Source organism: Scatophagus argus, chromosome 11, assembly GCF_020382885.2.
Source record: "Scatophagus argus isolate fScaArg1 chromosome 11, fScaArg1.pri, whole genome shotgun sequence".
In the NCBI taxonomy this organism is placed as follows: domain Eukaryota; kingdom Metazoa; phylum Chordata; class Actinopteri; family Scatophagidae; genus Scatophagus; species Scatophagus argus.
Genome location: NC_058503.1, coordinates 16,027,904 through 16,044,620, shown reverse-complemented (window position 1 = coordinate 16,044,620; position 16,717 = coordinate 16,027,904). Strand labels below are relative to the sequence as shown.

Sequence of the window (16,717 nt, the reverse complement as noted above, 5' to 3'; positions counted from 1 at the left end):
GCAGTAAATGAAACCACACAGGCTTGTGTTATTGCAGCATTTCTCATTGGCCAGACATTAAAAGGAAGAGTGGTGTAAGATGTATTAAACAAACAGTCTCAGTGAAGAGGGATTGCACGCATAAAAACTCACGTTCAGGATGTGCTGCGTTCAAGGCTAAATAACAAGGAGCCGAGAACAGAGCTGAATGTGTGAGTAAATGTGTTTTCCTTCCTGTCGTTCCAGTTATTTTTAGTTTTTATGTCCTAATTTTGGCAAAATTTTTCATTTTTAAAGTATTTATAAAAACTGATTCAAAATCCCAATATTTGCAACTTTTGACCCATGACTGTATATGATTCCCCAAAAAAGGAAAAAAACAATCACGAATACATTTTTGCAGCATTATTCCAGCCAATCTGGACTGAAACTGAAACATCAATGTGCAGTTTCTGTCCCTGTAGGGATTTTTTACCAGCCCACCTCTATAACTGCAGAGCGAAGGCAAGAGAAACAGAAAAATAAGGACCATCGATTAATCAACACAATATGGTCTGAACGTCAGGGTCTGCCGCTGTCTGGGCATTGCATTTAATTCCTCACTTGGCGATACTGTTTTTGATTAGAGGAGTCATGCCAGTAAGCAAGTGAATTCAAATGACCGAGATTAAAAGAGGCAGGGAGGAATTAAGACAATGAGATTATACAAAATGCACAGATGAAGAAGAGAAGAACAAATGAGGCGAAACAAGAAGAGCCAAAAATTGAGAGTAATAAAATGAGGGAAGTTCTCCCATGTATTTTATTCTACTCTTTAGAATAACCATAGTGGCAGAACTACTTAACAAGCCTGGTGCCGCAGGGAGAGATCGAGGCCAGGGCCGTTTCTCAGCGACAAAGTTCAGACTCATTATTTCCCTTTTCTGCAGTCATTCCTTTTTAAAGAGGCCTTCTGTGTGCTAATGATAGTCTTATAAAGAGGCCCAGAGGGGAGCGAGTCAGAGATATGGATTTATGGATTTATGCCCGCTTTGGACACAGGCTTTGATCAGAGCACATTGATCTGTAGAGATTTACACCACGGCAACTCAATAAAACTCCTGCACTCTTTCACAGAAGTGTCGGCCACTTTATAGCCATTTGTCAAAGACAATTGCAAATCCGGAATCGGTAAGACTCTCTGGTGAAGCCCAATCTCTATGGGATGTGAATGCAAATCATATCTCTGTCCTATTCTATTTTATTTCAATGTATTTTCTTCTGCTCTGGGCTTGTACTTAAACTTTATTTGACAGGCATTATTGCCAGTTGTCTACCTGAATTTGTATTTTATTTTAAGTCACCATCATAGTTTATGAATAACAGCTATTTTATTTTTTACAAAATGACACCTAATTTTTTTTTTTTATTTAAAATTAGATCAAATTGCACATCAGTGACTAATGAAATTGATTTTTTTGTTTTACAAATTAAATCCCCTTCAATGTGCCTTCAAGTCCTGTGTCATGGATGTACTTACTGCGTGTCACCACTCCCTCCAGCCTGATGATGTTCGGGTGGTCAAACTGTCCCATGATTGATGCCTCAGCCAGGAAGTCCCTCCTCTGTTTGTCTGTGTATCCTCCTTTAAGAGTCTTGATGGCCACACAGATCTCCTTCTTGCTGGGCAGCTTCAGGCGACCACTGCACACCTCGCCAAACTCACCTAAAGATAAACCAAGAAGAGCTGTTTACCTATGACATATTGTTGTCAGGATTCCAGCTGTCTGACTGCTACTAATACCAGAAACACTGCATGTAAAAAACAGTTTAATATTTAATAACGTGCATTTTTACTGTCTTATGATCATACAAACGTAGATGTAGATATACTACATAGCATTGGCACATGTTTAAGAAATGGTCAAAGTGTTTTGTCCTTATGAAAATCCATGAATAATTTAATGTTTAAATGGTAGAACTTCCATCTTTAGTTAATTATTTATGGCTTAAAGGAACTGACTCAATATTTAGAAAAGTTTTTAAAAAGTAAGGGAAATTACGGTGTTCTTCAACCTGGCTTTTATTCTCACTGGCTAATTGTGTCCATTCAGACTATGGGTCAACACTTTCACACAACTTTCCACCTCCACTGTGGACATTTACAGCAGCATTAGCCTAGAACAAAGAAAGTAGTGCAAGGCTTAACTTTCCAAAAATGTTTGTTGCGCAAAAAACATTTTAAAGACACAAAAAAGACAAAAAGATAAGCTCTGTTCAAATCGTAATCGGTTTCTTAATGGATTTTTAAAGTCATTTAACCTTATCTGGATCGTTAGGCTAATTTCACCACCGGGATCACTGCAAACCAGCTTAGCATGAGGCAGAACAGGACGTGCGGTTCTCGTGGACTGAATCAGAATGTTATTTGAGCTGTCATAATATATAATTTGAACAGATGCATTGACCCCTTACTGCCAAATATGAAGCTGTAGATCAAAGTGGATCTTGGTAATTAGCTCTGTCATTACTTAACTCCTATTAATCAAGAAATGCATTTATTGATTTTGGAGAGAAATCACTGCATGATTATGTGTCGACCACTAACCACAGTAATGACACCATGTGTGGGAATAAACTTTGAAGTTTATCCACCCAAATACACATCCCAGATATCAACTCCAAAACTGAACATACTGTACAGCCAAATAGCCTTTCAACTTTCAATGACGTATTAAAAAATCATCGTGACTCAACATCCGCTCTGGGAGAGATCAAGTAGCATTCCTCGCTGGTGAGGAGATGTGTGTGTTTACCTCAGCACATTGTGTGCCTGTGTGTGTTACCGTGTGCCTTTCACAGCCACATTACAGCTGGTGGCTGAGTTTCAGTTGGGCTCCTTAAGATAAGTGGAATGTGTATATCTGTGTACATGTATTCCTGGTTGAATATATATGCATATTGATTGTGCTCATGTGAGGTGATGTCAGCGCTAAGACATGCAGATCGCCTGAAGTCAGGTACAATCATTCCCAATAGCCCTCTAACAGAGAGCATGGGTCAAACCCTGGACTTGAAGCAGTTGGGTCTGGAAGAACTTAAGCCAGAATAATTACAACCTGTCTAATACAGACGCATGCCTGTTCTTCCATGCTCTGTTCTGTTTTTCTGGCCCACAGCAGTGGACAGACGAGCCAGACCGAGGCACCTTTTTCGATGTGGTCACTCCGAGAAAGAAGATCTTGGTCTAATAAGGCTTGATTAGGGACACTCGCTCCTTTCCTGCTCAAGGTATCCCACTTTGATGTTAAAACCTGAGCCATGTAAGCAAGGTGGAGCCTGTGTTCTGTCTTTTAACACACAATCACGGATTGGCAAGAGGATCAAAGCATTGTTAACATGTTTAATGAAGACAGATGGGGATTGAGGCAGGGATGGTGAAAGAAGAGGCATGTTGTGTATTGTTCAGAGTGGCGCTTATATGGTTTCCCAAAAATCACACAGATGGGTGGTACATTGTGCTCAAGCTGATGGACAGAAATGTTTACATTGTGGCTTGAGCTTAAACGTTCATCTCCGGTTCTCAGTTCACATTTTCTTATTTTATAATACAGTTTCAGGAGTCCTTTCCAGCATAAATAAAAATAGACTTTTTCCACAATGTGATGCTGAACTTCATGTAAGTATGCAGACGCACTAAAATAAATATACTGTGCCGCAGCTATGCACTGTGCACATTAAAAATGTATAGTATACTGGGTGTGTGTGTCGAGTCCTTCAGTTTGGACTCAACTGCGTGTGAGGCTGTTGGCGTTCAACAGATATTGGTTTTAGAGGAATGATAGAGATAGTGATATTAATTATATACTTCATATTACAAATGCAATATTTCTTCTCATATTGTGCATTTGCTATTATTTTTTTAGTCCTTTTATGGACCTGCAACATTGAATGAAATGTGAATTGGTATGCACACATTTGAAGAGGTTAATATTTAACTGTGTGAAAAAAAATGCCAGTTTAATACCAAACCCACAGATCACCAGTGAAGTAATGATAGATTCTAGTAAAAATGGGACATAGTAAATATTTTGTGTCAGAAGTAGACAACACTGACCTGTGCATATCTGATTTTTAATTAAAAAAGCCAATAGCTAATCATGTATAATCCCAGCTCTATAGAGATTAACATACTTTGTCTGTATAGTATGAAAAATGCATTGTGGAGTGTAGCACAGTCCAACAGAGTCAGGTATTAAGACTCTCAAGCCGTCTTGACAGCTTTACAGTGTGGAGGGCTGGTGGGACCCTGGAGACAGGCCTGCTCTTATGTGCTGTGTGCTTTAGTCTCCGTCTATTCTGCCTGCACTCGACATGAATCACAATGCATTACCCTCCCGTCTGAACTTCTGCTTAAGTTATCAGGGAGTGCGAGAGGAGAGGAGAGGAGAGGAGAGGGGCTTGTTTAAGTGCCGCGATGATTAGACTTAATGAGACATTAGACAGAATTAGAGCAACAGGCAACTGGTAATGAGGAATGTAAAGAAAGAAGGGAATGAAAAGGATAAAAATAAGGTAGAGAAAAGGTAGAAATGAATTAACTGAAGGAACAACCTCTGATTTCACCATCTCTCCCTTCATCATAGAGGGGAGGACTGAATGAAAAAAAGCTGGGGAGGCCCTGAAGCCAGGGCACAAAGTGCTTCTCATTCCCAGCTGTGCAGTATATGGCACAACATTAAACTAGCCTGCTGCTCTGAGAATGTACATATATAGGAGCACTACATGCACTTCATTTGTTTTTTTTAAATGTGATCTGCTTTTGGTGTGTCTTTGTCATTTAAATAGAACTGTGAACAAGTATGAAAGTAAGGCACTGAGGTGTAAATAGCAAAGAGGAGGTAAAGGAAGAAATCTACTTTTATTTTTTTTAAATCTGTAGTAACTCTGCATTGCCTGTTTTATGCAGATAAACTTCTGCTTTGATGACCAGAGAAAAGTGACCCATTTTTTAAAATAATTTATGCTGGTACTTTACTCAGTGAGGCGGTAGTTAATTGCTCATACTTGCCTGAATCGCCATTTGTACAAGCAAAGCTATCTACCAGAGTCTGCATATCTTTTCCCCAAAAACGTTTCAGAATGCTAACACTAATGAAAATGAAAAAATAAATCAAAATAAATACAAAATTAACTCATTCATTGATACTCAATCAGCCTTAGTTTACATTTCCTCGCCTGAAATAACCTGTATGGTGTCTGTGTGTGCAGCAAACTTTGGTCAAGTGTTTTCCTGTATTTGCTCTTACCTGCTCCCACCACTTTATCTATGGCAATACAGGAGGCATCCAGCTCCTTGGCAAACTCGTGCACAGCCTGGCTTGGGTCCTCATAGGTGTGGGGGTCTACATAAGTCCTGATACCCGGCAGACGCACTGCAGCAGCAGAGAACATGATGCATCAGTCAGAAACCATTTAAAATTCCATGTTCCCACATCTGTACGTCCTGTGAATGCTTAAATCACCTTAAGCTTCGAAGGACCTTGCTAGTGATCAGCTTTACTACAGAAAACAAGAGTCAAAACATATGGATGATAAGCAAAGTTAGGTCTGTGCTGAACACTGCACAACAGAACCAAACGTTGAAAGATGTTGTAGTCTTCCTGCTTTAAGCAGCAGCCAGATAATACACTAAATCACGTATTAGGTTAACAACGGCTTCCAGATGCTGATAAATTGCTGAACAATATGGCAGTAAAACAGTTTTTATGTGTTTGAGTAAATCTCAGTCAGGAAAATCATAGCCAGATGCACAAATAGTCATCAATGTGCAGCTGATTTGTGATACAAACAGGCTAATTAACTGATCAAGTATAAACACTGATTTCACCTTTTTTCCCCTCCTTGCTGTTTTCCAGCATTGTGTTTTTTTGCTTAGTCTTGGAACACACATTTTATTTGTCTCAGTCACATAGAAAAATGTCAGTATTACCTTTAGCTTAAACTCAAGGAACAACTTTTGCACATAAAGAAGTTTGTGGATTTTGTCCCCTTCAAAGGCAGTGTGAGCAATCAGAGCAACCAAACATGTTTCAATGAGCATATAAGCATGTTAGTACTGCTTTAAGGCAGATTTGAAAAAAAAAAAAAAGTACAGGAACCTATCCTTTAAGTAATAAAGTTGCACTTTATTAGTCCCTGCAGGGAAATTTATACTCAGCATCTGACCCATCCTGACAATTCATGAAGCAGTGGACAGCCACATTTCAGTGCCTGGGGAGTTTTGAGGCCAATACCTCGGTCAAGGTTAAAGGTAGGAAGGAAGGAGTATATCTAATAAATAACACATTGTATGTGAATAAAAGAGAACAAGCAACAAAGAGGGAAGGGGGGGGGGGGGGGGGGGTAAGAAAAAAGGGAGTTCAGGGGGGTAAGTTGTTACTTTAAAATGCTATTATACACATTGTTCCAATTGCAAACAGAAATGTGAGTGACTATTTGGTCACTGTTCAAAAATGCATCAGTGAAAAGGACTTTTCTCTGAAGTAAACCCTATAATTAGATATTGTTTAAACCTTAATTCTCAGTATTTGCTATAGCTGCTGGGGAAAACAGGCTGATCTTGTTCCGTTTCCAAATGAAGCCTCCAGGATTGGTTTGCAAATGGACCGAGAAACCTCTTTCTCAACATGGTCTCGGTCCGATTACTGTCTTCTCATATGACCAAACGAACCGAAGAGAAGAGGAAACCACTTGAAATTTGGAAAAAGCTGCACTATAACAACCACTGCTGGTAAAGATGTGTGCAAAAAAAAACAAACAAACAAAAAAAAACTAACTAACAAACAAGAAGTCTCCCAATTGTAACTATACCAGATTACAATGAAAGTAACTATTTGAACAGTAAAGATCAGAGAGGATGGATCTAACTGGGCCTGAGGAAAACAGTCCGGTACTTACAATGGCCGTTGCCAAAGTGCAGTCTTTTCTCATCAGGATGTTTGGATTTGCCGTGGCAACAAAACCTGCCAATCCAAACAGAGAAAGGTCATAAGTAGTGCCACATCTCCCAATAAGACCTCACCCATTGGCCCAGTCTGGAGGCTAGCGAGAGCTCTGTGTGTGTGAGAGAGTGTGTAAGTGTGAGTGAGTGTATGTGTGTAATCCCAGCTCTTATAAGCCAAGAGAGGATCAGTAAGTCTTATAATGAGCCATGGATTTATACTCTCTCTGAACAGTGCTGACTGCCAACTTCTACCACACACACACACACACACACACACACACATATATATGTATATATATATACATTCCTCTCCTATATGCACACGCACACCTGAATACAGCTTGTTACATTATATTATACATTAATTACAGGGGAGAAATACAGGTAAACTGTCGTATTCTAAAAAATACATACATATAAAATCAACTTTCAGGTGCCACTGAAGGGAAAGAGAAAACACTAAGTGAGAGTCAAATCAAAGGGCTGGCGGACAGACCTGCCAATCAGGACATAGAGCAGCACAGTGAGCAGGATGATGGCCACGGCGGAGGAAATGGCGATCAGGACAACCTGGCTGCTCTCGCTAGAGATGGAGAAGGCTGCTGAAAGACAGAGAACAACGGATAATGAGCAGTGTTAAGCTTTTTTCTTGTCCAGTTCTACCACATCATCTACAGCATCTGCAGCAAATATTCATCTGATGTAGCACAATATATTCAGTTACCAAAAGAGGCTATATAAGTCGTGTCTCTAGAAACAGATGTGAAAAGAATGTTCTTGCAAAGATCTCTTAACAAAAGCACAAGCGAACTTTGTTCAGACTTAAACTCTGTTTATGTCCCTAATAGCGTTTAAGTAAACCATGAACATCAACTGTTTAATCTCTTTGGTATTGATTTTTAACACTAATACCATTGCAAAAATTCAGCAGCCTGAAGCTGCAACAGCTGATATTTTGGGCCAGTGAATGCCCCAATATTCAAGGTCGGATAGTCCTGTGGAAAATCACAGAATCCAAGACTACAGAATAAGAACGAAATCTGAAGCAGATTTCAAACTAAATAAAGCAGAGGAACACAGGATAAATAAAAAGTTTCAAAAAATAAATAATAAAAAAATATCTATACTTAATTCCAAATGAGAATGACTCCAGAATCTCATCACTGTAATTTTTTTATTTTAATGAATTTATTTATTTTCTTTATAAATGAACATTATTGGCCCTCTGCTCAATGAGAAAACGTTACAGATCAGTCCAACCACATTTTCAAGTACAGCAGTAAAATATTTACTTAAAAACTTCTATCCTGTGTTGAACTTACAGTCAGGGCTGGTCTCAAACTGAAAACTGGGGCTGCTGGCTCCATATCCAGCAGCGGTGCGGGCTCGGATCTGCAGCAGGTAGGCAGTGTTGGGCTTCAGACCGTTCAGAGTCACGTTACAACCCCGGGCACGAAGGATGGTGTAGCTGGTCTCCTGCTCCTCCTGTCAGACAAGGCAGACAAAGGAAGAGAAGGACAGGAAGAACGCAGTATCTGTGAGACAGTTGGCATTTTTTTTTAGTCTGGGCTGGAGCTATTAACGAACACAAAATTCACAAATACGTACAATACAACACGATCATCTGCATGTGCACGTTTACTCACATGCACACACTCACTCGTACACAAACATGCACAAGCATCCCAGACAGTTTGGCAACTTTCTCCCCAGTCTGATGAATTATGCTTTTTTTATTTTATGACTTCTCTCCTACTGATCTCCACTGATAAAACAACAGGAGGATTTACACACCAAGCCTGCGTTTGCCACATTGTTTCCAGATGTGGAAGGGAGAAAAACGGTGGAGGAAAGAGTAGAGGGCAGAAAGCAGATGAGGCAGAGGGGAAAAACATAGAAAATAGTCCCTTTACTTTGGCTCTGCGTGTGCAGAGTTACTTCCACAGTTAGAATAATAAGAGGATCCAATCCAATAGTGCAGGAAAAAGAGAAATTCACAGTTTTGTTAATTATTTACTGATTTATTATTTTCATGTTTGTGCAAACTCCATGATTGTCAGGTGTTTCTTATATGGTTATCCTGACATTAGGAAAGAGATACAATTGATAGATTAAAAAAAAAAAATCAATTTATCTGAAAAAATTATGTATACTGAACATTTATATCTTTGTATATTTATTGAGTTTATGTATAACAGTAAAATATATGCAGAACATTTGCTTCAGCCAAACAGTGGTGTCCCATTTAATCATTTACTACTGTGCAGCAAATGTTTTAAAATGCATAAATAATGCATAAATAATGCATAATATACTGTAAGCAATTCTATTCATCGCTTAGTTTTGTGTGTGAGATAATTAAGGAAGAATAATATTATTAAGAGTCTTTTTTTACATTACATTAGGTGACAAGCAGGACAGGAGGCACAGCACAGCATAAAAAAAAATCAGCACCAGAAAACACTTTAATTATTGTTTGAGTAAAAAAAACAAAAACGTTTTACAGTAAAAAAATATTTTTTCTCTGTCTGTCTCACAGTGTATTTGAATTGTCCAAAGTGAAAACTGTTGGGCCCATCCGTGCTCCAGACGGACTTGCATTTGCATTATTATCGACCAGATTTGACGCTATGAAACAAATTGTTAAATAGTGGGGAAACAGGACAAGGCCGAGCTTAAATCTTAATGAGAGCCTATTAGGATGACTTCAACAATCCCGAAAATGAGCTACATGTTTTACAGTGTAGCCAGGGTCATAAAAATCATTCAAGGCCGAATCATGTTCAGGCATAGTCAAATCCTCATTTTATAGAGCCAGTTATAAAGAGGCACTCATTGGTACAGGCACAAACACTCAGACATTCACACACACACACACACACACAGACGCAAAAACAGCGTCTAAAAGAAACTTCATGCTCATTAATAGAGCGGATCAGACTTTTATGGTGCACAAAGCTTTTTAAACTCCTGTATGTGCGAGGAGGTAACTGATACACCAGACCTGCACTGGGACAACTCTTCATCGCAACCATAAATCTACTCGCAGCTTGTCACTGTTCTGCATTCAGGACATTGTGTGATCCCCTGAAAATCACACACAGGTGTGGCACATGCACCTCTGTGTGTGTGTATACAAGTGTGTGTGTCTGTCTGAGAGAGAAAGAGAGAAAGGGGGGGGGCAGATACAGAGTGACAGAGACAGAAATTCAGGTCAGACACTTTTCTTTTATGCATACTGCAGCCAGACAAGCTGTGTGATTGTGAACTGTCCGCTTGTGTGTGTGTCTCACCAGAGCCCTGCTAGAATTTAATATGGCCGCTGTGCTGCGTTCTGCTTTGGCAATCTAAACAAAGCCGTGGCAAATTATAGCTTGTATAAGACACTCACACACACATGCACGCACACACACACACACACACACGTGCCAACACACACGCACACACACACACACACACACACACACACGCACACACAGATGCAAACTTCTTCAGATCCAAAAACAGGAGATGTACAGCAGAAATCTTGTAAATACAGTCTTTCAGACAACATTCCTTCCATCTAAGACTAAATAAACAACCCAAATTAAAGTGGATTTGAAGTTTTTTTCCCTGCGCTTTAGATCACAGTGATAAAACATGCAAAAATAATCAGCAAAATGTATTCCCACAAATTCTATTTGCACAAAGTGCACTTGGAAATGTCTTATCGGTTGCAGAGTGCCCTTTAGTTGGTTAAAGCGACAGGAAGATCATATAGTTAGCTTGGGATTTCCAAAGATGAAACACCTCAGTTCTTCTGGGAAGCTTTGTGACTAGGAATTCCCAAGAATATCACCAAACATTCCCAAAGAATCCTCATATATAGGACACATAGTGGGGGAACAGCCCTCAGACTTGGGCCTCCGGTTTCACAATCGTGTGACACAGTGGTAAGCACTGGCCAAAAGAGCGGTGCGAGCAAACTGGAAGCAAAAGACGGGCAAGGTGGGGTTGATTAGAAATTATGGAATGCAAGGGCTTTTTTGGTATGAGCCACAGCAGCTACTGATGGCAAGTTTACAGCAACACAAGTTGTAAACTAAATTACTATTTCTATCCCAGTGTCCATTACTCATTCAACCACACTCATGAAAAATGTGGTACGATGGGAGGTAATGCGATCAAGTGCTTAACATTAGAACTTTTGACTGAACCTGACATGAAAAACAACAGAACATCTGCTTGAGCTTAGTAGCTTTGCAGTAAACTTAGCACTCTTCTCATTCTTTTACCTACTGTTTTTATATATCGCAACCCTCTGCAGGTTTGCCTTAGTTAAAATTCATCCTAACATACAGCAACATGCTTTTCACTGTAGCTACTCAACAGTGAGTTTATAACATAATCCAAATAATGGTATAATATAGGAACATTTAGTGCATCAGTTCCACTAAATCATTTTCTTTCAAAGTTCCCTTTAAGGTAGAAATGTAGCAATGAAGATGTCATCATTGCAGTTGTTTCCAAAGCAGTATTTATTTTATGTAACACTGGCTAAAGTGTTAAATTATCCAGCGAACTAGTGGGTCATTTATTTAGTGTCATTTTTACGATTTTGGAAACAACAGCTGCCATACACATTGAAGGTTATTTATGTTACTGACCTGCTAATGCCTCACTTAGAGATCACGGAGCCTCCAATGACTCAATATAATTTATGTGTTAACATGTTTAAGTGACGTGATCTATTGGGTACATATGGGAGATTATGAAATCCATGTTTTCATCAGTAGACAGGAAATGCATAATGTCCAATCAACACTTAAGATTCACAGTGGCATGAAGCTAAATGACTTGTGACGATTAATATTTGTGTTCTGCCTCATATTGTAGAGTTCAGTAGAAAAGCCCTCAGCTATACAAATGAAATATTTCAACTTATAAAATGCCCCTACATGTACTGCTTTTTATGCAAAACAGCCTTGTTTGATTTAACTATTTTGCCTTGTGTGATATTGTGTGGTTGTTGGTGAAATGTTCCTACATTAAGAGTAGCCACTCGGTGGTAAATTGCTATTGAATTACATGATAACGTACACTGTGTATTTCTGTTCTAAGCCTGTGCAAATACAGACAGAGAAAACCACAAACACATAAAAGCAGAGAGTCTGGTTGATGCTGCAAATCTGAACATCTTCTTGCTAAAAGCTTTCTTTTAATCTCTGTCAGTCTGTTTTTGTGTTTGGTTTCACCATCCTGTTTATGTGCATATGCAATTATATCTGCGTGTGTATGAGTCTCTAAAAGCCTCTTTCTGTCTCATAAGTGAGTCATGGTGTGGTCTCGATGTGGGGAATTTGTGCACCAACTCTTGTCCTTCTGTGGCCTTGAACCTTGGCATGCTAGAGGTCCTCAGTGTCCCTCTGCCTGCCACACGAAGAGGCCTCTATCCTGGGTTGTTATGGGGGTCTCCTACGGTTATCCCTGTTCGCTTTTCTGCATGGAAGAGCCTTTTGTCTGGGGTTTAAAATCCCTGGGTATGTATGGCTGCTGTGGAGAATCTGCTGGGAACTTGGCTTGTGTGTAGGTGTGTGTGTGTCCGTTCTGAGTGCCCCCAGCTATTCCTGAGAGATGATGTGATTAACAGGGATCAGTGCAAAGACTCTTCTTTAAACTCCTTTCATTCTTTTCCCTATCTTTTTTTGAATGAATGTACATTTGTGATTCACGAGCATGTTTGTGACTGAAAAACCACAGCACGGAATTAGACCTCAAGTGAGCTTTGACCCAGTATCAGCCATTAACTTTTCCTCTCGCTATTTTCCAGCCTTGCTTTAACATCTTAGGTAAGGATGGCTGAGCAGGGAACAGAGTTTAGAGAGGAAACAGCCTCTGTCGGCCTACTAATCAAGAGATTAGGGGCCACTGTTGGCATTCAAGCAAACTGTGATCTGGGACACACACCGACACACACACACACACACACACTGAATCTGCCAGAGTGATTAAACTTGCATCCACGGCTAATTTCACCATCAAATGTCAGCCATAGCACAGCACTGGCGCTGAAAGGCACTGTAATTCGTTCTGCACTAATTTCTCTCACAGAAGAATGAGCGACCCCACAGAAACATTTACTGTGTGCCGTAAACTTGTCTCCATTAAGAATAGGAGGGGAGAGGAGGACAACATATGAAATAGAAGGAGAGATGAAAAGATAAGATGTGAGGTGGAAGTAAGGCAAAGATGGGAGGAGTGAGGAACAGAAGAATGAAAACAGAAAGATAAACAAGAAGATGAAGAAGATTTTAGAAGTACAGAAGAAAGGTACAGCAGTAAAAAGAGGGGAGGAAATACTGGACATCATAGGTTTCTAACACGCACTAATACTCTTCTGAAATAATCATAATAATCTATCCATACATATATCCTCTGAAGGGTCACAGGGGCTGGAGCTAATCCCCACTGACACTGGGTGACAAGCAGGTACACTTGGACAGGTCGGCCGTCAGTCACGGGGCTGACAGGTGAGGACAGATTACCCTTCACGCTTACGGATAATTTGGAGTTGCCAATTAACTTGCATGTGTTTTGTGGGAGGAAGGCGGAAAGCCAGTGAAAACTCACACATAGACTTGCAAACTCTACGCTATTTCAAATTTCTTGTAATTTGATCTCTAAGACTCATATCAAAATGCATGTTATTTTCCTCACACTTAACCATAATCATATCATATTTCAGTGTGAACACACAAACATGACACGGCAACCACAGAACTTAAAAGCAAGAATTTGCTTACTTTCTAGCCAAGAGTTAGATGAAAAGATGTGAAAAGATTAAGACCACTCTGGTATCTATCTGCCAAGCCACCAACAACAGTGCTGGGATGTGAGGCCATTTTGGTGTAGAGGCTGCACTCGACAGTGCAACTTCAGGAGCATTGCACGACACACACTGACTGAAAAAGCATCTTCCCTTCCACATTGTAAATAAAACCAATAAAAGTAGGGTCTAGAAAGGTTGTATGATTGAATTATTTTATCCCAAGTGGCCAGAGAACCAACAGGAAGCCAGCAAGCTCATCCCATGGGTTTTACAGCTAGCCCGGTTTGGTACATCCACCCATCCATTTTCTATGCCGCTTATCCGTCAGGGTCGCAGGGAAGCTGGAGCCTATCCCAGCTGACTCGGGCGAGAGGCGGGGTCCACCCTGGACTGGTCGCCAGTCAATCGCAGGGCCAACACACAAAGACAGACAACCACACACTCTCACACCTAGGGGCAATGTAGAGTAGCCAATTAACCTAATGTGCATGCTTTTGGTATTGTGGGAGGAAGCCGGAGTACCCGGAGAAAACCCACGCAGGCACAGGGAGAACATGCAAACTTCACATAGAAGGGCCCAGACCGGGATTCGAACTGGTCGAACTCTTGGTATGAGGCGACAGTGCTAACCACTGCACCACCGTGCCGCACCCGGTTTGGTACAAGGGTAACAAAATCCACCTTAACATTGATTCTGCACCAACCTTTTCATAGTATTTGATCTCATAGTCAAGGATGATGCCGTTGGGTCTTTCTGGCTGCTGCCAGGACAGGGAGACACTGTTTCGAGACGTCTTCTCCTTTCTGATCACTGTTACTGGCGAGGGAGCTGGATGGGAGACATAGACAGACACAGAGAGAAGATGAGACAGTGAGTTCCTTTATGGTGAGGTTGAGTGGAAGGTCAGTCCCCTGTGCTGCATCCTGTCGATTGTCTATGGTTCCTGTTAGCCTAACTCAGTTTGTTGCCCAGTGGGGCTGCATTAAAGGCTGTGGCCCAGAGTTGGCGGGTGGAACGAGACCACGTAAAAACAAGCTCAAACACATCATGTGCATTTCACCTCTGCAAGAGTGTTTCAGTAGATTCTGTCATTAACTCATCAAAACAGAACTTTTTACACTAAACTGTCTTGAATCAAGATATTGGAGTTTTGTAGTAACAGCGTTTTAATGGTGCATGTTAGTGGTAGTTACTGCCACCTCAATGCTCTTCTCCTTCAATATTTACCTGTCTCTGTTTCCCAAGAAACCTTTACAGATTAAACCTAACCTTGAAGCGTTAAGATTTTCCTCTCACATGAAGAAGGATCTATTTTTTCTAAACTTATGTTATAAATCAAGCATGCACTGAGCGAAAAAAAAAAAAAGCTTTGAATTGTGTGATTCTAAAAAGGGTGTCTGCTTTTTTCCTGCGAAAAATTCTCAGAAGGAAAGATAATGATGCCAGGATAAATGCAGGGAAAATAGAATAGTAACTAGAGGCAGCAGACATTGGAAAGACTGCCAGTTCCAAATTGAGAGGTAATCTTTGGGAGGAAGCACTGGCTAATTTCATCCAAATACAGAAAAAACAAAGCTATGCTTGGTTACCTAACTCTGAATCTGGTGAGAATATCAAACTCCTATTCAATCATTTATTAAGTTTCACAAAAACATTACAGTAGTCTGTACTTCTATTTCTTAGGAAGCGATTTCTCACCAGAGTAATATGGTTTGTTTTTTCAGCTTTTATTGTAGCGTCTATTGTTGCTTAGTATTTTCCATATTTCTCAGGAAAAAAAAGTTGTGTTTTTAATTCAAAACCCTACACACCATCTCTTTCCCTTTCTTTCACTGCCGTCCTGAGCCCTTTCGGTGTGGTGCTTTCTCTCTTGCCAGTCTTCCTCGCCAATCCTTCACCCATGCGTCGCCTTGCCTCAGGGAGTTCACATGGTCCCAATCTAGTAATTCAGCACATCCCTCCCCTCTATCAAGCCCTGCACCCCCACCCTCATTCTGTCTCTCTCTCTCTCTGTCTCTTCACTCTCTTTCTCATTTCCCTTTTTTACTGCTCTCTAATTGCCAGGCAGCTCCGGGGCCAGCCCGGCATCTGAGGCATTGACTTTTAATTTTATTAGACCACGGGAAAAAACATGTTTGTCTTTGAAATGTTCGAGCCTTTCTTGATTGTGATTATGTATCTGCAGAGTGTATCTGTGTGCATGTGTGTGAATGTGTGTGTCTTTTCGTGAATATACTTGTGTGTATTTCCGCGGGAAGTTATTTTTTCTCCTGTAATGAATCCAGATGGGGAGAATCTGTTTCTATACCCCCTGCTCCTCTTCTCCTCCTCTCCCTCTGGTTCTGATAGCGGGGTGAGGCTGTGCTTTTTATTGGCTCTGTGGTTTATAGCGGTAATGATTTACTGTGTCTGGGCCGCTTGGAGGCAGCTTCAAGTTCCTCTCCTCCTCCTTTAACTTCTTCTTGCTTCTCTTTCTCTCTGCATGTCTATTGCCAAGCACTTATAATTTGCTGTCACTTTCTGTTTGTGTCTGTGGTACAACTGTAAAACTGATACAGCACACTAGGCCCATAATGGCCTTAAAAATTGGCCTTCAGCGTCACTCACCTGTGATGTGAGGGGGCACGATGCAGCTATTGGAACATATCTAGTTATTTCATGCAACACTGATGTACTATTGGAAGTAATAGTAGCTTATTGGCAGCGGTGGAAGTAACATGATCTCGTAATTAAATGTTCTCCATTACAAGTAACTTCCTGCATTCAAAATCCTCCTTAAGTAAAATGACAGAAGTATTATCAGCTAAAAACTTAAAGCATCCAAAGTCACAGTACTCTTTCTGCAGAAGCAGATGCCTAAATTATCAAATATTTCATCATTAGTTTATCATCAGTTATTCTGCTGTTAGCATGGTTATGACAATGAATGGAGAGCAAAGGAGGT

At 40.4% G+C, this 16,717-nt stretch overlaps 1 protein-coding gene across 4 annotated transcripts in view; it reads right to left on the bottom strand.

Annotated features, from left to right (window-relative positions):
• Positions 1-16,717, bottom strand: part of epha3 (eph receptor A3) — a 92,306-nt gene that overhangs the window by 20,249 nt on the left and 55,340 nt on the right. For 3 of the 4 annotated variants that reach the window (XM_046403843.1, XM_046403844.1, XM_046403840.1), the window contains exons 6-11: positions 14,477-14,601; positions 8,287-8,449; positions 7,461-7,566; positions 6,919-6,983; positions 5,268-5,393; positions 1,499-1,684 (exon numbers count right to left, since the gene is read on the bottom strand). In XM_046403843.1, the coding sequence (XP_046259799.1) occupies positions 1,499-1,684; positions 5,268-5,393; positions 6,919-6,983; positions 7,461-7,566; positions 8,287-8,449; positions 14,477-14,601 (771 nt within the window). The remainder of the gene's footprint in view (positions 1-1,498; positions 1,685-5,267; positions 5,394-6,918; positions 6,984-7,460; positions 7,567-8,286; positions 8,450-14,476; positions 14,602-16,717) is intronic. The other variant, XM_046403841.1, reaches the window with a different exon arrangement.